General features: G+C 42.7%; 1 protein-coding gene across 1 annotated transcript; it reads right to left on the bottom strand.

Annotated features, from left to right (window-relative positions):
* Positions 1-2802: 2802 nt before the first annotated feature.
* Rnd3 (Rho family GTPase 3) lies at positions 2803-22221 on the bottom strand. Its single transcript, XM_004651831.2, has 5 exons — positions 21779-22221; positions 21241-21328; positions 9657-9766; positions 7090-7224; positions 2803-4916 (listed from the first exon to the last, which is right to left on the bottom strand). Exons 1-5 carry the CDS (start codon positions 21926-21928, stop codon positions 4665-4667), a joined length of 735 nt encoding a protein of 244 aa, XP_004651888.1. The 5' UTR covers positions 21929-22221; the 3' UTR covers positions 2803-4664.
* Between the last annotated feature and the right edge of the window lie 750 nt (positions 22222-22971).

Genomic DNA, 22971 nt, shown 5'->3' with positions numbered 1-22971 from the left:
AGGAAACCAGAGGGTGCCTAAATTACTGGATATACTTGTGGTGTACCAGTTGAGTTGTGTGAACCATTTCAAATAGTACCTGGCAAATAATTTGTGCAATTTCAGTGCAATTGCTATAACATTGGGGTTGGCCATCTATTGACCCAGTTTCTATTTCTTATTGTGCAATGTCATTTTTCATCAGATGTTTTAAAATAGAGGGGCACTGTTAGCCCCTTAGTGGCCAAGGGAAAAAAAATAATGAAAACACTACCACTTCCCTTCAAAAGAAGAAAATCCAAAAGTAAATTTCAAAGAGAAATAGGCTTTGAAAGTCTATCAAAGTTTTGTTTGGGGTGGGGATGGGGTTATTAGATTTTGTTCCTGTGATCCCAGAACAACACATAGAGGAAGAGGGTTAAAATCCACTGATAGTGAATACTTTTTAAAAGACTGCCACAAATATACTTTTTCAGCATTAGATAATGGGTTATCTACTATAGTTATTTTGAAATTTATCATCCCCTGTGAATTGATTTCAATATTAATATAATTGTATTTACTTATGCCAAACTTTATTTTAATTCTTCTTTTTCAACTTACTTAGCAATTGAAAAATTCATTGGAGACATAATTCCATAGCAAAGCCAGCATATTTATAACAGATGACAGTGTGAAATCTGTACATGCTTAGGTGTAAAGAAATTGTTAAGGAATACTGGACTTCTAACCAGCCACAAAAACCAATGCTCTTTGTACAGAATACAATCATGAGTGGAAGCATGTCATTCTTTTGCTCTTCTGCAGTCATTAAGTAAATTGTAATCACTGAAATGCACCAAAATTCTTTGTCAAAATTCTTATAGCATTGTGCATGTTATGTAGCATGTAACGACTACACTGGTGCACAGGGCTGCACACTGGAGTATTTTCTCCCAACCCAACATGTAGGATTCGATTCATACCCATGGATGTCACTACCAGACCTGATGAACTGTGATTTGTCTGTGACTATCTCCCTTGACTATATCACATTATAAAGTCCCCCGGTTCAGAGATTGTGTTTTAGTCACAGTTAGGTGTCAAAGATTGAAAAGTGATGAGCATGTGGTAAGAACTCAGTAAATATTTGGTGGATGTAAATTGAGCAAAATAAACATTGCATGGTTTAGAACAGAATGCTGATGTCAACACAATCCATCAAAAAGATGAGCAAATTTGAGTTTCAAGATTCTGAGAGAATGAGGTCATTAAAAAATTTCCATCTAATCTCTGGACAATTTTTCATTTTACACTTACAACACATTCTCTATAAGTCTAAAATCTTCTAAGCAAGTATTTCTGAAAAGATTTATAGACGTGAGAGAGGCATGAAGTCTTAACTCAGAGTTTGAAAACCACCCTTTAGTGCTTAAATGGGCATTAATCATGATCCTTGGTCAATAGAAAGGAATGCTCACAAAATGTCCAGATGTTTCCTAAGAGAGAGTTGGAGCAAAGGCATACATGACAAAGGCTAAAAATGGACTTTTTTTTTCTTTTGTTTTTCTTCAACAATTCAAGCCACCAAGAAAGAACTGAACAGAGACAAAAATTACTGCACCATATACAGAACACTGCCAAGGCCAGTGGGACCTCAACTATCTCTCCGCATCTTTCTCTGGCAGTGATATTTGAGAAACAAATGTCCTATAGTCTGACTCTGACCTATGCTTAGAAGTTATCCTACACCAGGAGTTGGGAAGTACTTTTATTTCCTTTACTATTGGATGACAGGATTAGTTTCAACCACATTCAGTAAATCTCTGTGCTTTCATGCTTTGTTATTTTATTTCTAGACATGTAATTATGACACAAAGATGTATAAAGATAAATTTTACTTTGTTTCAAGGAGAGAGAGGGAGTGGAGAGTGAGAAAGAATAGGTATGCCAGGGCCTCTTACCACTGTAAGTAACTCCAGACTCATGCACCACTTTGTGTATCTGGCTTTACATGGGTACTAGGAAATTGAATCCAGGCCATCAGGCTTTGCAAGCAAGTGTCTTTAACCTCTTAGCAAACTCTCCAGCCCCTAAGTTATGTTTTAAAAAGCCACATGGATTCAGTTTTTATAGGAAACCTCTAAGCTGTGTAGAATCAGTTTGGAAGTCTCCCATCTCACTGAGCAGCTTCAGACATTGATGTAGAACTTACATGTAGGAATCTTAGCTGAAGACTAATGGGGACCCAGCCCTCTCCTGCCCCTAAGCTACTCCATGCTCACTTCACACTAAACTTTCAGGTTAAAAGGGAAGTCTAGATTATGCTTCCCATGTTGTTGAAAAATGCTGCTACCATAAATATACCTTTTGTTTTGTGTTGCCTCCACTAATTTTAATAGTCAGGTCCTGGGCCATCCATCCCAGTACTCTGAACAAGAATGTGCTTTGGGAGGTGGATGGCTGGGTTAGGACCAAGATACTGGCTCCAGAGGACAGAGTAGTAAGCTAGGCTCACATTATACAATTCAACCTACAAGCAGAGTTTATATATCATACTTGCTTACTGAAAGATTCGAAAGAATTTTTATGAGTTAAACCTAGGCAGTGCCATGGATTGTTTTGTTTATGACAAAATCACTCAAGTATGCCCCATTTTCTTCTCATGACTATCTAAATCGTCACACAAACCATTTCGGCATCCAGGTTCACCTTCATCCAAGAGCTATTGCCAAGAATAAATTTCCAGAGCCTTCTAATTTAGAAAAGTTTAAGCCAGATTTCATAATCATTTCTATTAAAGACAATTAACATTAAATCAAGAAATAAAAAGCATCACATGTAGACAGACATGGTTACTTTTTTATTTGAGAAAAAAAAAGTATGTTTTAATAAATATTGTGGAAACATTGACCAAACAAACATACAAAGTGACTTCAACATTTAAAAAATGCAACAAAAGTTCTGCTTTATAACAGTTATAACTTATTTTCTTTTTACAATATTTAAATACAGAAAGCACTTGCCAGCTCTTTTATAATACTGCCCAAAGCATGATGCTGCACCAATCAAAGTGTATTATATGGTGAAATATCTGTACTCTATGGGAAATGACTGGAATGGTATTTTCTTGCAGAGACAAAACAAAGTGCTTGTAAGACACAGAACTCAGTGTCATAATGACCTCAACTCACCTCCCTTACCTCAATTTAATGAAAACACAGCTGCAACACTTCAAAAATGAAGCATCATTATTGGGCAGAAAGCTCGTTTTCAACAAGCGCCAACAATACCTGGTCAGATCTGATTTCCTTTCTAAAAGAATCCCCAAAAAGATTTGCTCAAAAACAATCTGTAAACTATTTTAAATGCTGATGGTTACTCTCAAATAACAGCAACGATCAAGTTTTGAACCTGGACACTGGCTGAACCTGTGTAAGCAAACCACCCTAGTTAGCAGTCAGTCTAGAAGCACCCTAAGGTGATGTCATGACTGCCAGGGCATCCCTTTCTCCAAGAGATGCTCTACATGTCTAGCAGGAGCTGCACCACTGAGCTACATCCCCCAGTACACAGGATGGTCTAAAGCTTGGGTGAGTGGGCCTTTCTCAAGTGGATATTCTTTTGAAGCTAAATACCAATAGCTTGTAAAATACTGCCAACTTTGGAGCGAGCACCATCCCAAAATAACAGTCCGTTTTGCTTTGTGTATTTGGTAACTTACTTCCAGACAGCTTTATACAAAAACTGTGCTTTCTGCTACTCTCCCTTCAATCATATCTTCTCTGGGTAAAAACAATACTTGCATCTTTCCTCCTTGGATCATTCTATATGACATCAAACCAAGACACTTTTAAATCTGACTGCATTTTTTTCTCAATGATGGAAAAAAAGAAAGAAAGAAAAAGAAATTACACAACCTCTTTTCTAAAACAGCGCACAAAAATATCACATAGAGCAAATTTACCACTTGTTAATGACGCTCACAAGGATGAACAGAACCATCAGACTGAATAAGAAGCAACACACTTTTCTATTTGATCTATGCGATCTTGGTAGTGCTGGTCTACATATCTTGCGAGGCCACAAAAGCCTCTCTTTAGAACCCTCTCTTGCTCAGCAGTGGTCTTCATCTAGGAAGGCAAGATTTCAAAGACTCATGAAGTTTTCCTCTGGAATCCATCCCATGGGTCTTGGTACAATTTCCATTTTAATGATGAGCTAGGAGGAAATTAGATCACATCCTCTAGAAACTAAACGCTAAGATCACAGTGCCAGTTCTCCGATGAGGACGGTATATTAATATATACTTTTCATAAAGAAGATTAAAACATTGGAAAATTAAATCAAAGCAGAGATCCATGAATAGATTGTAACAACAAAAACAAGGCAAGCACCAGTCAGAGCACAGTCTTTCCTCTTAGAGGTACCTGCGTTCTTCCTCCTCTACCTCTAGTCCATTTGTAGCTCTTTTTTGGCATATTTTTCAAGTCACACTGCAAAACTCTTCAATGTAGTCACTTCTCATCAGTCGGTCTACATGCCAAACCTAAGGACAGGATTCCCCAACTGGGAAACCTTTCAAGGGCCTCCTCAGCCTCCGTGGACTTGACGTTGGCTGTGCACTTCATTCAGACGTCACTGTTTTGTTTTCCTCTCATATTTTTACACTAGGTTCCCTTGCCCTCGTGGAAGGTCCCACAGATTCACATCACTGTGCAGCTCTTCGCTTTGTCCTTCCGTAAGTCCGTAGCAACTGCTGAGAGTTCAGGTCTGCTGGGCATGTGAGAAATCCGCTTTGTAGCCCTTTGCGATTTGTTCCGCTTAACATTTTTATTTGTCTTATTTACACATGCCAAAGTGGCGACGTGAAAAATGTCTCTGACACTGTTCTCTGACTGTAAAGCTGAGCATTCAATATAAGTAGCTGCTCCGATCTGTTTAGCCATATTCGCCCCCTGAGAAGCAAAGGAGAGAATTGCAGTCAACAATGAGACTTGGGACAAAAGACACAATGTGTCCTTAAATGGTACGAAACCATGTTGTGGTAGAAAATATTCTCCAATATGCCAACTGGATTTTGTAAGTGTTGTGGCAAAAATTTTTTTTTTTTTTTTTTTAGTTTTTATTTATTTATTTATTTTTTTTATTGGATAGCTATTATGTTAGTTAATAAATATTCACATTTAAGACCCAGTTCTCAGGTGCTCAATGAAAATACTAGAAGTTCTCCCAGCTTTTTTTTTTTAATTTTTATTTATTTATTTGAGAACAACAGACACAGAGAGAAAGACAGATAGAGGGAGAGAGAGAGAATGGGTGCACCAGGGCTTCCAGCCACTGCAAACGAACTCCAGACGCGTGTGCCCCCTTGTGCATCTGGCTAACGTGGGACCTGGGGAACCGAGCCTCGAACCGTGGTCCTTAGGCTTCACAGGCAAGCGCTTAACTGCTAAGCCATCTCTCCAGCCCCTCTCCCAGCTTTTAAGGGTGTACATGAGGACCCTGATCATCAAATACTTAATTTATTTCATGAGACTTAAAGAAGCAGAAGTGCTACAATGGTGGTTCATCTTTGCTATCAAGTGTAACCAAGAGGAAGGAAGTTGTTATATAGGTAGGTCTTTTACTGGAATCTTTTTAAAACTATTTTATTCATTTATGTGTGTGTGTGTGTGTGTGAGTATGTATGTGTGTGTAAGAGAGAGAGAGAGGGAGGGAGGGAGAGAATAGGTGCACCAGGGCTTCTAGCCACTGAAAACAAACTCCAGATGCATGCTCCGCCTTGTGCATCTGGTTTACGTGGGTACTGGGGAATCGAACCTGAGTCCTTAAGCTTGACAGGCAAGTACCTAAATCACTAAGAAATCCCTCCAGCCATGAAATCTCTTTTAAAAAATATTTTCTTTATTTACTCATTTGACAGAGAGAGAGAGAGAGAAAGAGAGAGAGAGAGAGAGAGAGAGAGAAAGACAGAATAGGTGTGCCAGGGCCTGCAGCCACTGCAAATGAACTCCAGATACATGTGCTACCTTTTGCTTCTAGCTTTATGTGGGTACAAGGGAATTAAACCTGGGTCCTTTGGCTTTGCCAGCAACCACCTTAACCACTAAGGCATCTCTCTAGCCTTTTTCTGGAATTTTAATCCTGGAATAAGTGAGCTAGTTAGCCATGAGCACAGCTCTGCACTCTCCACATGGGTTTGAAAGAGCCTCTTTGTCCCCTTCAACCTATTCCAGTCACTCCTGGGGCATCGCCTCCTCTCTTATTGACCAGAAATGAACATCAAAGCTAGTCAACAGGTTATATGAAACACAGGGCAATGAGTAGAGTTTAATATCAGGTTATAACTAAAGCCAATTTATGTGATTTTTATCAAGATTCTATTAATTGGAAATACATGATGAAGATTATAGTATATTTTTTAAACGTTTTTGTCTTGCTATGGATGAAGCCCAGGGACTTGTTCATGCTGGACAAGTACTCTACCACTGAGCTATGTCTCCAGACCTAGAATACACTGTTTCAAATGAACTAAATATGGTTCACTATTTTAATGTGAATGCTTCAGAATCTGGTTGTGGATTTAGATAGAATAAAATTTGTGAATTGATTCTCCTTTGTAAATGTTTGTGGCAAATACCTGTAGGAAAGATAAACCTCTAAGACAGTTGAATGAAGCTGTGTATTTTACTGGCAGTGGCCTGATTTAGGGTTTTATTAGGTGGAAGGAGAAAATAAGATTACCTCTATTAAAGAGAGTTACAGGTTCTGACCACATTTGGAATGTTAAACGCACAGGGGTGTGGAGACACCCAAGGGTAGAACATCACACACACACACACACACACACACACACACACACACACACGTGCAGAGGAGACACACAAGGGTAGAACACTGCACACACAAACGCAGAGGTGCAGAGACACATAAGGGTAGAACATATTAAACACTTGCACACAAGGCGTGTGATTTTACTACTGGATGACAGACAGGGCATTTCACACATCAGTTGCCCTCTGTGTGGCCTCTTAAATAATAGCCTGTTTTCTTTTATTCATTATCAACAATATCCTGTTTCTTTCACTGTTGTTGAAAGCAACTTTTCCACACTGTCAGCATACATACCTGGTCATATGACACTGGTGTCTGCCTATGATTGGAGAGCTCTACTAGTGTACTAACATCTGTCCGCAGATCAGACTTACAGCCAACCAACAGCATTTTGGTATTGGGACAAAACTCTTGAATTTCACCTTTCCACTGGGAGAAAAAGTAAAAGAAGAATTAACAAAGTACTGATAGCCATATCATAAAAACAATTTCTTTCTTGGTCAACAGTTATAATCAACTTATTAGGTATCAATAGAATGTGGCTTTGACAATATTTTAATTACAGGAATACTTCTGAGAGATTAAAACACCTCAGGCTGGACAGATGGCTTAGCAGTTAAGGTGCTTGTCTGCAAAGCCAAATGACCCAAGTTTGATTCCCCAGGACCCATATAAGACAGATGCACAAGGTGGTGCATGAGTTTGGAGTTCATTTGCAGTGGCTGGAGGACCTGGTGTACCTATTCTCTTCCTCTCCCCCTCTCTCTCAGCCTCTTTCTCTTTGACTCTTTATCAAATAAATAAATGAATAACAGATTAAAACACCTCAAGGGTGATCATAGATTTATCTCTGAAAGATTAAAACCCCTTAAGGGTAATCATATATCACAACATGAGTCTATATCACCAGTTATATTGAGCTAGTACTTTGTAGAAGGAAGGCTGGGCATAAGGAGCATCCAGCACCAGTACAAGTGTGCATTCACAGACTTCATCCAGAAAGACTGAAGCTAGTGAACATGTGACACCACTGTTTAGGTGCTAGAGTTAGTAAGCAGAATGCCCTGCCTTCAAGGAGCTTCCATTCAAGTGACTAGATCCACACAGACCAGAACTAAGCAGAGAAACTATTTTTGGACTCCCAGGAAGGCATCTGATCCTATAGCACACATGCTCTTGAGTTAGTTTTTAAGTTGCATAAACTGTTAAATATTTCTATGTAGTTCACATTTAACTCTACTCTAACACCTTTGATATTCATGGACTTCAAGACTCAATTAAGACAAAACATGGCAGGGGTGAACATGAGCCTTAAGTATCACACAAATGTAAAACATACTCACTAATATCTACAGAGACAAAGTCAGTAGTAGTTTTGTCTTAGAAGAATAAAGTAAAGCAAGGAGCAAGGCTTTTCATCATAAATTATGCATAACTGATACTACATCAGTAAAACCCGAGTCAGTAAACAACCTCTTTTATCTACAGAGGGAATGAAACACGTCGTTAAGTTGTTCCCCAGCTGGGTAATGACTCTCACTTCTCTCTTCATGTTTGCAGGCATTGAAGACAGGCAAGGTACGTCCCTGCCTGAGCCCCTCAAATGTAAGCTTTGTGTTTCATGTACATTACTCTGAATGGAAAGCACCCTTTGATCTATTAAAAGAGCTTTATTTCATTGAACCATGTTCGTATATTTAGTAAATACTGAAGGAGGGTTATGCCTCAAACTATAATTTTATAATGACCAAGCCAAATAATCAAATAGAACAAAGAAGTATAAATGCACAAAAGCACATAAAACGCAAATGCCACTTAAGGTAATGTTTAAGCAGAAGCCAACCAGAACATAACAAACCCAGGCCATCTACATTGTGTCTCCTTTTCCATCCCATCCATGCTCCCTCTGGCCAGGACACATAGACAGCCACAGAGTGGCCCTGCCCTGCTCTCAGCCGCATCCTGTGTCTAAGCCACGATTCCCAGAGAAGAGGGGTGCACCTGCAAGGGTCTTGCCAAGTCACCCCACAGCATGTCGCAAGTCTGAGAGATGGTTAGTGGCTAATAAATGCTGCTCCATTGACTGGAAATCACTTTCTATAATTACTCATGGGATGAGTTGTAGACTGCTGGAGGCCAAACTTCACTCTATGCCCCACTGGCCTCCCTAGGAACTGGGACTCACTAGGACCTGGGACTCCCTCTTGACTTCCCCTGATTTCTTTTGTATAGTGTCCCCTAGTCCCCTCTGAACCTACAGAACCTTACTTTTGCCTTCAGAAACCAAGTGTAGGTGGCAATGCTCATGTTTAACATTATGGATACTTCATTAATATGTGATACACAGCTGCCCATAATTGACATTGTCCCATGTCAGAAGGTACACATTTCTCTTCTACCATTTCATTTTTGTTTCTAGAAATAATTGAATTATAGCCTCTTTATTAAGATAAGTGTTATTGTATTCAGGTCAATATACCAATTGAGGTCAAATGTAAGAAACTCAAGTGAAATCTGTCCAAAAAAATGCCAGAAAGAAGGTGGGAAGACCCTAGCAGGAGGGCAGTGCTCAAATGGAACTTTTTAAAATTATTGTTATTAAATGGAACTATTTCTAACAACATCATTTCTCCTCAGAAAACAAACATGGAAGCTCTTGAAGGACATTTTCTTTCAGAGATTGTGAAATAAAGTTCATGCTGATTAACAATTACATCCTGGAACCTTGTTTTGGTGCGCAATGTTCTTTTCTGTATTTTACAGGAAAGTGGATTAGTCTTTGAGTCCACCTCCCGACCCCCACATATTTGTACTTCTACATCAAGCGCTGAGCAATGGTGCCGTCAGTGCTTGGCACTTACCTTTTTCAGGACACTGTCCAGAGTCTCTGGTCTACTGATGTCAAAGCAAATCAGCACAGCATCAGAATCTGGGTATGAGAGGGGACGCACGTTGTCATAGTAAGGAGAACCTAAGGAACAAAGGCACACAGGTGTCAGATGAAAATCCCCATTGTCTGTCATGCCTTAACACCACCCTTTTGAGCTACTACATCCCTTCACTGCTAAGATGCATCCCTTCCTTCCCATTTGTGAAGAAACACAAACTCACACACCAAAGCCAGGTCAGTCATGTATTCATTTTGACCCAAGCAATCATAACTCACAGGTACCTCAGGTTAGATACACAAGAAGAAAGCTAGGGTCTCAAAGTGAAACATTCAGGGTTCGAAGACTAGAGCCAGATGTAAACTTGGTGGAGTGGGTAGGTGGCCTTGAATGCAAACTCACTCCCACTGCTGACATAGAGGAAGCCACTTAGCCTTAAGACTTGGTGCCTCTGAGTCTCCCCTCATAAAAAGAAGATGATGACAACATATCTATGTGGGATTATGTGAAGCCAGGTGGCACCTGGAACTTAGTGAGAGATCAGTAAACATTAACTAGGGGTATTGTGGCTGTGTTGAGGCTATTGTTAAAGGCTGAGTGATAGTAGGAATTGAAGATGGAGGTCCTTCCTGGGAATGAGACCAAAATTCAAGATTAGCCCAATAATTGAATGGGAGGTGAATGGTTGTGGGAGAGAGGAAGAGAGGAAATTTAAACATGTACAGGGAACTATAGCAGTAATCCACATCTGCCACCTCCCGACTCCTAAGCGACAAGTTTAGATAAGCCATTGACCTTTGAAACTGCTTACTTACATTTACCCCCAAACCCTATGTAGGTTCTCTTTCTGTGACAACCAAGCACATAATAAATGCCATGCTGAGTCATGTCACTTTTTATAGTTTCACCTCTGAACATGACAGTGAGACATGATCCAAGGGTCCTGGCCTAAGTTAAATCCAAGGTGCTCTAAAAGTTCATGTTAACAGTTAATTAATCAAACCACAGAACTCTCTAGTCATTTAGGAAGTTTCTTGCACTCATTTCAAGAATGCCAAAGGGTGGGCAAATTCATGAGTCCAATAATCATGAAGTATTGTGAGCTATAGAATTAAACCTGACCTGCCAATGGCTACCCTTAAGATGCATGCAAACACAAACACACAGCCATGCACACACACACACCACACATGTTAAAAAGAAATTACCTTCAGTATATTGCCATTTTACAAACATCACATGAGGGTTATTTTAATAGACAAATATATATCTATTTGTTTTTACTCCAGAGTAAAGAAAACTTAAAGCATGAAAATCTTTTCAAAACTCTAATTTTGACCTAAATTTCTATTTCTTGCACAAAAGAAAAAAAAAAATCTATCCTCTGATTAAGTCAAAATTTCAACAAAGTTAAGCAGAAAAAAAAATAAGCTTTTAAAATCATTTTCTAGCTTGGTCTGGTGGTTCAGGAAGCTACCTGGGGGCTGAAGCAGAAGGAAGATAGGTCCAACACTTAACTGGGTTACAAAGTACTGTCAAGGTTAGTCTGTGTAACTTAGTGAGACCCTGTCTCAAAATGAGGACTAAGAATATGGGCTCAGTGGTAGAGTACTTGCCTAGCATGGACAAGACTCTAGATCCTATACCAACCCTAGCATTACATGCAAAAACACTCATCTTTCATATTTCCTTCAAAGGAAAAACATCCAGGAGCCTGTTCTTGGGACCTAGAAGTTATTATAGTTAGTGCTAATGCTAGGACCCCAGTATATGCCGGGTCCCCAGCTCTCACTGAAGCACCCAGGTGACACTTGGGGTTTTGCACTAGCTACTTCAGGGGTAGAAACAACAGTAACTCACCAGAGTGTGTGCGAGTTGGGGGGGGGGGGGGGACAAGGACCAGTGCTGCCGCTGTTTCCTGCTCACTGCTGAAGGGAGGGTTGTAACAAAGCCCGGTATTGTCTCCAGCATTCAAAGATTAGTTTAAAAAGTCACCACATTTTAAATATTAAGCTCCTTCAAGATGACAAGCAGTGACTGCCCTTTTAGCCACTTATATGAATCTGATGGTATAAGAATAAGCATTTCGGAGTGGCATCAGAACTGGGCTATTTTAACAGTATATGTGAATGTGTTGGTATTCCTGCATTAGAGCTGCAGTTCAGCCTTTTCTGGGGTAGCCTTTTTTGTTTCTGTGTCCAAAGACTATGTTAGACACAGTTCTGCTTAAGAATTGGGCAGTCTTAATTCAAACGGACAAGCAATCGAAGATTCCAGGTGGTACAGTAGAAAGACAAATGCTGGGTGTGTGGATGAGGCTCTCCTCTGCCTCTTCAAAGGCAGCAAGGGATGACCTGAACCCAGCCTCAGCAGTCAGAGCTCCCCACAGCAGAACCTGAATTGAAACAGCTGTTCAGGACCTCTTTGGGAGAGAATTATTCACACTGGGAAAGACAACTGTCTCAGAACTTTCCAGGGTCTAGATTTAAACTTGGGGCAGGCCTCTGCAAGAGCCTGTCTCCTTCATGACAGTGTGCTGTGTGTACACAGTGGCATCTTCGGCTACTCTGCATGCCAGTGGAGACAATCTTCTTCAAACACATAAATTAGGACCAGTGTGGCTGAAGAAAGCCAAAGGGGCAAAAATAATTTAAATCAAAGTGGACAAAGAGGACAATCCAGAGACATGGTTGCAACATTCAGGTCACCCCATGGCTACTGAGAGCAGCCTGCCCTCTGAGAAATGCTTCCCCTCCCCCACCCACTTTAGACCACAGAGGGATCTAGCTGGCTTTGTGTGCAGCCCTGGGTCACAGGCCTGGGGGCTGCTTACTAAAATCAAGCAAGCTGGCTTTTGTGCTTATGGCTATATATGCAAGTGTGTGTGAAATTTAGACAATAAACTGATTTTAGAAAATTCTCAGGGAGTTTTGTTTTTCCTTTAATTTTGATTTGGCCTGAGTTTGAATGAAAACACACACACACACACACACACACACACACACACATACATACATACATATATACAAGGTATAATGCTCCATGAAAAATAACCCATCAAGCTTGTGAAGGAAAAGAGGTAATTAGGCAACACATTTTGATCTCATCCTATTACTTCTGCTAATAAAGAGCTGTTGTTAGATCAACAAGTGTCCAATGATTCATAAAACTAGTCCCCAAATATACTAGTTATAGCCCTAGCAAGACCATAATGATTTAAGAGTAACTTGCCATTAGAAATCATAAAACTACTTACTCATTAACTTTTTGATATAAGATTAAAACTTTTTCTGGATAGAAGGGGGAAAAAAAGCTATTATCTCTATATGTTCCTAGTAAGAGAAGTAAATTATGGAATTACCGAAATGTCTGACCAGGAAAGATCTAAATTCATCAGCTAAGAAAAAGTCTTTGAATTCTCTTCTTCTTCCCTGGAGAGTACTGTGGCTGCACAAAGACCAGGGAAGCCAGAGAGGCTTGGCCATCCCAGACATGTGGGATAACAAAGAGGGAAGAGACAGAAAGAGGAATCCCAGGAATGTCTCTTGTCAACTGAGAAGTCAGGGGAAGCAAGAGTGTCTACAAAGAAAGGAGCAGAAATGAGCAAACCTACCAAGAAAACAATGCCCATATCTAACACCTGTACCCCTCCAGAAGTCCTACAACCTCCAAGAGGCCAAGCAGGCAACGCCAACAAAACTTTTTGGAGCTTTTTTTTTTAATGCATGAGAAAACCTTACTGCAAACTGTATAAATACAACACAAGAGACAGGAGAAGGTGTTATTACACTCTGGTACACAGTACGTCCTGATGTACATGCAGGCTGCATCCTAGCACCGAGCAATGTACTACAGTTAAGTCCAGAAACCTAGGCACTAAGCTTTGCGTGTCTAAACTCCTTCTCAGTGTGTAGAACAGGATTCGTATATATGGGAACTCAGATCCAGCATTCCTTTTCCACTCTGAAACTTAAAGGCCACAGCACAGTCCTAAGGGCTTTTCTAAAGAACCTACCATACTTTCAATGGCAAAACTACAGGAAAATGCATTTAATATAAAGAGGTGAGTATACTATTTGCAAAATGTGTGCCTCCCCCTCCCCAAATAAAACTAAAGCATTTTGTTCAGGTATCTACTGGAGTAAGCTTGCACTTGGGGTTTATAGCTGCTCAAGTTTGGCAAAAGGTTTTTGAAATTGCAGGTCTACCCATCGGTGTCTTCAAGATCATTAATTTTGGGTGAGAGTAAAATTTCCAGGCCAAGAATAGTCACTAAGTGCCTCACCCAGAAACTAATTCTTCAGCCACATGCCTGCCTGTTGAAGTCACCCTTTCAGACACACTATACCATATATGTACACAGCTAATATATATGTAAGACAATTCATGCCCTAAACGGAGGCCTTAGGCACCTTTTGCAAAACCAGTTCAAACACCATCAGGCTTTATAGTCATCTGAGAACTGAAGATCTTTATTAGATATTTCCAAAGTGTAACTTCGTACACGTAACCTTTAAGTTGAAAAGCTTCCCTATCTCCCATAAGGTATTCCTACCAAGAACAATAAATGAAGAACACCGAATATTCTCGGCAGAGAAAAGATGCCAACTTTGGTATGTTCAGTGACCACCAAAAAAACCCAAAAAAGCACATGTTGAGCCAGCAGCATGACTGTCCCACGGCACAGGCACACACTTCCTCGCACCTTCCCTAAGCGAAGCAAGAGCTGGGAGTAAGCAGAGCCCGAGCTGTGAGTAGCTAGCGAAGAATGTGAGTCAAGTCTGGGCAGAGCTTTCATAACACATCCAAGACTGTTTTACTTCTTTCCAACTGTCTGGCTTACAAATACCCCCCCACCAAATGTGCCAAAATCAGGCCTACAAAGGATATTCTACTTGTCCCTCTACAGAATCAGACTAATAGGAATTACAAACAGATATTTAGAAAACTTGTTGGCAGTTATGTATTGCTATTAGAAACTGAATTAACTTATCTGGGCACTGTGCATGTAAAAGTCAGACAGGTAGTAGAAATGACATTGTTATATTGGGGCTTTAAATAAAACTTTAACTTTACATTTTTTCTCTTGAGACAATAAAAACTATATCAGAGTTCAAATATTTTACTGACTGTGGAACCATGATGAAACACAGAGCTGGAAGAGTTATGAACATATGGAATTTATTTAAAATCACATTATCATTCATTACAGGTTGAAGCTATCATGTTTCACATGAGATATGTAAGTTTGAGCTTTCTTAGCATGGAGACTTATGGGTAAGTTCACCTTCCATGTACTAACTCCATACAAGGCTTGCATTTAAAAAACAATGTGTACAAAACCTGGTTGAACATTATATATTTATTTATTTACTTGGTTTTTAGAGGTAAGGTCTTGTTCTAGCCCAGGCTGACCTGGAATTCACCGTGTAGTCTCAGGTTGGCCTTGAACTTACAATGACCCTCCTACTTTGGCTTCCCGGTGCTAGGATTAAAGGGATGTGTGCCACCATGCCAGCCCTGGTGGAATTACTGAAACAGCTTATGTTCCAGGGCCGTAAAGTCTGTTTGTGCCAAAGGGGACACTGAGAAAGTTGCCAGTATGTAGTAACTGAGAAAGCATTTCAATGACATCAGGAAATGAATGCTGCTCAGTTGATGCATTTGGCACAACCCACCAAACACTAGGAGCTAAGTGGACACTCTATGGGTCCTTGGTGACCTCTTTCCATGCAAAAGAACTGTATGAATAAGGAAACACCTGGCCATTTCAGAGGCATCAGAATGACCAATCTGGACACCTCACTGAATGTGCAACTTGGGAAAAATCAGATTTAAAAGCAATCTAAATACTGAAAGACCTAGAGACAGATGAAGATTTGCAGATCCACAGCTCCTCCTCCCTTTGGGGGTTGGTTCCATGATTTAAGTGAAAAGTGTGGCATGGTAGGCAACTGTCCACATGCAGTTTTATTGATTGTATACTGGAGACCACCATCTAAACTATCTGCTTAGCCCTAGCCTAATCCCAAAGCTAAGCCCACATTCCTAGGAATGTGACAGCTCAGTTTTAGAAGTGAACCTGGTTTTGAAATACTAGTCACAGTGTCACTCTGTGAACTACCCAGAGTTGTGCAGTTTGCCCTTGCTAGTCATATCATAAACTCCCATGATTTTCTTGCTTCTTTAGAAATTCTTACCTTACCCTTTTTTCTAAGGTTAATTAAATAGAAAATTGCAACTTTCAGAAACTTCTTTTCCCTGGTAGCCATTAAATATAAGCATGTTTTCAAGTGTGAAAGAAGTTAAAGCCTTCACAAGAGCAGAAGACTTGAGTCAAGAGGCTTGGGCCTGGTTGTATGGCCTTCTTCCATTCTTGTTGCTGCTATATGAACTCAGATCTCCCACCTTCAAACTTACCCTCTCATAACCAGGAGAAGGAAATATTTCCAGGTGCCCTATTTTTACTGTTGGTGGTCTCAAAATATACCCTGGGAAGAATTTCTTACCCTGTTCAAGTTCAATCTCATAGGCATTTCCTTCCAGCTATACCCTTGACATTTGACCAGGGCTTTGCTTCTGGTATATTACATTACTTTGGGGAAGCCTGGATACTTTAAAGGTTATTTGTACCCATACTTTCAACATATTTGTTTGCCTTGTCACCATCACTGGACTGTAAATATCTTTAGGGCTGAAGAAGCTTCCTGGTATGATGTCAGTCCATTCACTTCCTTCTCAAAGCAGACAGCATGCCTTAACACATGTTTACTAACTATGTAGTCGTATTTACAGGTCATTTCTAGATGTGTTCATTTATATGCTAAATTATAAAAAAGACCCATAATCTCTTTCTTTTTATTTATTTATTTTAAGAGAGAGTGAATGAGACAGAGAGAGAGAGAGAGAGAGAGAGAGAGAGAGAGGGCATGCCAGGGCCTCTAGCCACTGCAAATGAACTCCAGATACATGTACTCCCTTGTGCATCTGACTTACATGGGCACTGGGGAATCGAACCTGAGTCCTTTGGCTTTGTAGACAGGTGCCTTAACCATTAAGCAATCTCTCTTCAGCCCCTCTAACTTCCTTTTTAGATCAATTACAAATTATCCTCCAAAAAGGCTGAAGTAGTTCATTAGAGTATTTGCCATTAAGAGCAGTCTTTAAACAAAACTTGATGTAAAATCTATAAATATAACTTTGGTAAAGATATATATGTTTATAAAGGAGATTCTCCTAAAAGTATCTTGAAAGAATACTTTCTTAGAAACTAACATAGAAAGTGCTAACTTTAGCACTCAGCGCCTTAAAAAAGGTTGTATTTTCATGATAAGAGACTGCTCATGAGGGAAAAGCATAGTTATTGTGGAGAATTTTAGCAGGTGAATTTAAAATTTATATTTTAAAACTAATAATAGATCTTAAATAAACATGTATTAACTTGCCTTGGTTAAAAGCTGGCATGAACAGTACTGCCTAGCTCACATGTGCTGAAATTATACTGCAATCAAGTCTCCTAGGAAGAGATATGGTGATCCTTAAATGACTAAGTTTCTATTATTAGTAAGCATTTGGCTTCATGTTACAAACTGCTTCTATGCTTGGCAAATGTGGCAGAGTTTGGAGCACAAAATATTAGCACTCCTTTGGTCTCACTTATCATGTTAAGTTACTGACACTATTATCCAGTGTTCTGCAGAAACTCATTTGGAATATTTTGGCAACTATTAATTAAAATACTCATAGTGAAAAATATCTTGGGGGAATATAAAGAAATTATAGGCCCAAGCCTACCTTTAAAAATCTCCCCTTCTAGAAGGTTCCTATGACATTTGTTAAAAGATTTTGTTAAGTTTAGAGTAGACGTGAGAAATCAATTGGCACAGTGCCCCTTGTGCTTGCTTTAACTGGTGAGTGCCTTGGGGAAGAGAGGCAGCCTGTTCCCAAACTGAGGATCTAAAGGTTGTACAATGCACTGGAGCCTCACAGGGGAACCCAGGGCAGCAGGTAGAAGAAAGCATGAGAGTTCAAGAATGTGACTGAATCAGGCCCTCTTTCCCTCCCAACAGCACTCTTCTTAAGGGAAGAGTCACCTTTCAGTGGAGTGAGCACTGCATCCTAAGATCCACCAGAAGCCCTGCTTAAAGTAGACAACAGGAAGAAAGGAAGCTGAATATTAAGTGCCTGGGCCTCAAAATGTGGGAAACGGATGACTTCCTTTTCTTATTTTCGGCTTCCATCCCATTGACATCCTTTCCCACATCCACACAGTCAATACTGCTTATACATGATCACATGACTGCCCTCGGGAAGCAGACCCTTGAAGAGATGCAGTCCTCAGCAGGAGCAGGTAAAGAACTGGTGGTTTCCTAAGTGGCTGTCCCTCTGCTGGGAGGCTGGACAGCACAGGGCTACCACCAGAAGGACCAAGTTTAGGCTCTGTCTTTGTAAGAACTTAGACACAGCCAATTTGTCTATTGTAAATTTCTTTCACATAGTCTCAGAGAGGGAAAGAAATGGCATTTAGGATTTTGCACACGTGGCTGCGTCTTCTCTCCATAGATGCACAGGTGGCAATTGGGGGAGGGGAGCCAAATGTATGGAGAGACAATTATTTTGATACCCGAACTAAGCAAATACCTTCATATGCAAAGCAAATATCAAATAATAGTTGTTTAAAAAAACCTCAAAAATAATTCAGAAATTTGCTGTTAAAAGCTTGAGGTAAGAATGGGAAATGATGAAGTAAGTACTGGAAATCATTAGTTGCTGATCAAATGGTTCCTGCTCCAAGAATTGTAGTCGCTAGTGGTAAAGCACTTGGGGTGGGGGAGCTATTCTTAGAATCCAAGCAATGTTCTCAGTGATTCAGTTTAATTAACTGACATCTCACCTGACAGACGGCATAATGGAATTCCTAATAATCCTCCTATGTCTTGGATAAACCTAAATTCCAAGATTCTACACCTGGATCCCCTTGCAGTGCAAAATGTAGCTTTCAAACCGTTATGTTTTCTGCGGGGGTGGGGGGAGTGGGGATGCATCAGCCTTTCCTTTCACTAAATAAATGGTACAAGTGATGATTTCGCTGACTTCATTGAGGTGATTATCTTTAATTTGAAGAACGGCAATATTTATGAAGTTGCCATTCTGAAAGCACAGGTAATTCAGTGGTAATAAATGTCACAAAGCTCATCTCCTTGGAAACTATGCATATCATTACTCATTTGCTCACTCCTCAGATTTTATTGGGTGACTACTGTGTGCAAGGCATTCTGTTATGTGAACCGAGACCACGGGCTGTAGAGTTTTGATTAATGCTTGGAAAACGTCTGAAGTGATACCTATCTGCATGCTGGAAGGATGCCTTCCAACTATAAAGGGTTCATTTTTTTTTTTTATTTGCTGGCCTTTGAAAAACATGCGCCTTTTCTCTCCTAAAAAGGAGTTGGAGAATTTTGCCCTTTGGGCACCTAATCTAAAATCTCCCTTGGTGGTCCAGTGCCTCTTGAAGCTTGAGACAGGGATGTATATAACCCAGCATTCCTACAAGCTCGCCCCTCCCCCGCGTCATTCCTAAATCCACCAGGAAGCCTGGCTCAGTTCAGAACCTGGCTTGGTTTGTAGGCTGCTGAAACACCAACACGGAATGCCAGATCCACAGAGACTGGGAGCTGAGGCCAACCAGCATCCGGGGAGACAAAAAGACCTGTCTGTCCAGTGCACGAAAGCCAAGAAGTATACAGCTGGGAGAGACCCCGCACATTATCTAGCACAGTGTCTTCTTTTTACAGATGATGAAAACGAGACCCAGGGAGGCAGAGGATTTGCACACAGAAATCCGTGGTAACCAAGTGCTGAAACCTAAACACAGCTTTGTGTCTGTCAAACGGCTGGATCAGAAGCACTGCCCCACCCGACCCACCCCACGCCTAAATAATTCTTATCAAGCATTAGGCCCAAACAAGGCTGGGTCAGAAGAGGGAGTACTGGTTCTAATTTTTGGTACCACACACCAGCTGTCCTGCTCACTAGGCATGATGATTACCATGATTGATCTGAGACGTGGAGCCCATTAAACACTTGGCCATGGGGTAATTCTGATGGCAGTAACTACTGAAGTAAGCCACTTGAATTCCAACCACACCTCCTCTGTGTGTGTGCACTCCCAACGCAGAACACCAAACACACCAGCTACTTTTGTCGCAGCTCCAGGAAGAGCCTGATTCTGGAGGTGGGGGAGGGGGACTAATCCCCCATCCCAGCAGCCGGCGGAGCACCTGGCACCCACCGGGAGAGGCGCTCGTGCGAGACTTCCTGCTAGCCTTTGTGCCCCGCTGCACCCGGCGACTTTGTCAGCCCCCCCCCCCCATTTCTCTTTGCTGTGTAATCCCCCCTAGGACCTTCAGGCGCTTCAGACGTTCAAGCACAGGGTATGGATAGCTAGCAGAGGAGGGCGGTTGCAACCCGGGGGCCATCCGCCTGACACACAGTCCTAGCTGCGTGTCGCTACTTGTGCGCTCCTCCTCGCGAGTTTCGCCCAGATTGGACTCTGTGCTCCCAGGGCCCAGTTCCCAACGCGCAGGGCTTTTTCCCTGGAGTCTGGGGGGGTGGGGGATGACGGCTGCTGCAGATGCACAGCACACGCCCTCTTCCCAAGCTGCAATGCCCCTGCCTCAGGCGCTGCGCGACGGTGCTCTGCCCACAAGGCCCTGGCCCATGCCCATACCCCAAACTCAGCCTTCCCACCCGCGGACATCTAACCTTCTTCAATCACCGTGCGCCAGGTAGGTGGGTGGGCGCAGGGGAAGACCACAACCCGGCCTTCAACCCCGGACATGTGGACAGAACCCACCACGGCACCAATAATTCAAGTAGACAAGAAGGTCAAAGGCGCTGAGAGCTGCCCGCGGCCCTACAGGCAAGCGGGGGGTAGTGCAGTCGGCGTGGGCACTGGCGTGGTCTGGCAACCGGAACGGCGACATCCCCGGGAGGGCGGCGGGGAAGCTCGGCGCAGGTGGGCGCCCAGGCTGCGCGGGCGGGGCGGAGGCCGGGGACTGCCCATCCCAGAGCCGCCGCCAGCGCATTCCAGGCAGGAGGCGTCACCAGCGCCGGCTGCCACCGTTCACGTTACTCTCCTCCGCCTCTAACCCGCTTGGGGGATTCTGGCTTCTCTCCCATCACCCACTGCCGCAGCCCGGGTCCCCCTCCCGAGAAGAGGTGCCCTCTGCAAGCCCGGCGCTTCCCCGGGCGCACGCTGCCCCCCGCCACCGCCTGAGGCCGACTTGGCCGGCCCGTGGACAGACAGCAGCAGGCCACGCGGCCACAGGCGGCCCCATCCGCAGGGTCACCCTCAGGGCACGCAGCGCCCGCCTCTCCTCACGACACCCCCCCCACGCCCATCTCCGCGGTGGTCCCGGCTCCCCCGCACAGGATAAAGTGTCGACCGGCGGGGCCGTGGGAATGCCCCGGAGGAGCACAGTGAAGGGACCCGGGCTGGATTCGGGGACCCGCCGCGCACCCGTCCCCGAGCGCCACGCGGTGCGCTGACTCTTACCCGAAGTGTCCCACAGGCTCAACTCTATTCTTTGTGTGTCGATTTCAAAACTGGCCGTGTAATTCTCAAATACTGTTGGGACGTAATTCTGGACAAACGAAATGGATAGAAGAGGAAGGAAAACGGGGGAAAATATTATTTAAAAAAAATCACGACACCTTCAAACTAGCTCTGAAAATCGCCGCCCAAACTCCTCAAGTGAATATACCTGCACACATCTGCCTGCACACTAAACACGCAGCCCCCTTCCGGACCCCCAGGCTCTCGGGGGCTCAGGGGTGGGTGGGGGGACGAGACGATCCCTATCTCCCCGCCAGGCAGGGGTTCCCCGTGCACAAATGGGCAAGTTTGGGGGCGCTGAGATCTCCCGGTGCTGGCGCGTCCCAAACCCCCCAGGCTATCAGGACCACTTTCCCTTCCCCAGCAGCGTGGCGGGGAGAAAGTAGTAAGGGGTGGGGGGAATGACTTTATAAAAGCTCATCTCCAGGCAGGGTATCCCACGGACGACCTCCTCAAAGCCGGAGCCGGCCACACTCACCTCTGGGAAGCAGTCCTTGGCGAAGACGTGCAGCAGCGCGGTTTTCCCACACTGACTGTCTCCCACCACGACTATCTTGCATTTCACGTTCTGATTAGGATCCATGATAGATTTACTGGATAATTTCTGGCTGGCTCTTCTCTCCTTCATTGATGTTGCCTTCTTTTCTCTTGGAACAGGAATTTTCTCTTACGTAGAAAAAAAAAAAATATGTGTGTGTGTGTATATATTTCTGTCTATACAAAAGCAACTATAAAAATAAATCGCAAGGCTCGTGGGAACCCCCGAAGCGCCGCGCAGATGCGAAGGAGAGGAGGCGGCTCGTGACTCCCCTCCAACAAGTTTTCTGCCTGACTCCACGCAGCGCCTCCCAAGTCCAATTCCGATCGGTCTGCTTTGTTTCTCGCTCTCGGCGCGGCTTTATACGCCCGGCCTCCCAATCCTCGGCGTCCTCAATGGGAGAAGGAAAGTGATCCGCCTCCTCCCCTTTTATGGAGCCTGGGAGCCCGAGCTGTCCTCTTGTTGGCGGAAAATGTAAGCAGCGCGCCCTCTAGGGTAGCGTGCAGGAGACCGGTTCCAAACCTAGGTTGGGGACACCTTGAAAATACCAAACATGATTTGCTGAGGTATGAGACTGGGCGGGGGTGCGGGGAGAGAAGCGGGGGCACTGATATCTGTGCCTATTGATTTGTGCTGGAATTCCTTTAAAAATGCTTTCACAGGCTCTCCTTTCCAGAAGCCTCGTGAACATTTGTGAAAGTAAAAAGTATTTCTCGCACAAGACAGATACTATGATTATAAAAACATAAGGAGCAAGATGCACTGGTTATACCAAAAAAAAACAAAAAACAAAAAAACAAAAAACAGCAACAACAACAAAAACCAAGCACACAAAATGGGTTGTATCAGGAACATACACCGATGTTGAAAACCTTGTTAAGTGAGGTTATTTCCAAGGCAAGAACTGCCTTGTTTGGGTCACTTCCCCTATGCACCATGGGATGTCACAGATAACAGCATTTCCCAAATCTTCCTAAGTAGGGGAAGTCTTTCAAATTCTTTATTTGTTGTTTGAGAAGGAACGAGCATAATATGGGGCACACTGTGAGGATAGGTATGGCTGTGTCTGGAGCTTAATGGGTTCTTTTTATGTCTTGTTATTAAATGAGTTATTCACTTCTGTAAGCCTCAGT

The sequence above is a fragment of the Jaculus jaculus genome, chromosome 4 (genome assembly GCF_020740685.1).
Source record: "Jaculus jaculus isolate mJacJac1 chromosome 4, mJacJac1.mat.Y.cur, whole genome shotgun sequence".
In the NCBI taxonomy this organism is placed as follows: domain Eukaryota; kingdom Metazoa; phylum Chordata; class Mammalia; order Rodentia; family Dipodidae; genus Jaculus; species Jaculus jaculus.
Note: the sequence above shows the minus strand (reverse complement) of the source record. Positions and strands in the feature narration are given on the sequence as shown.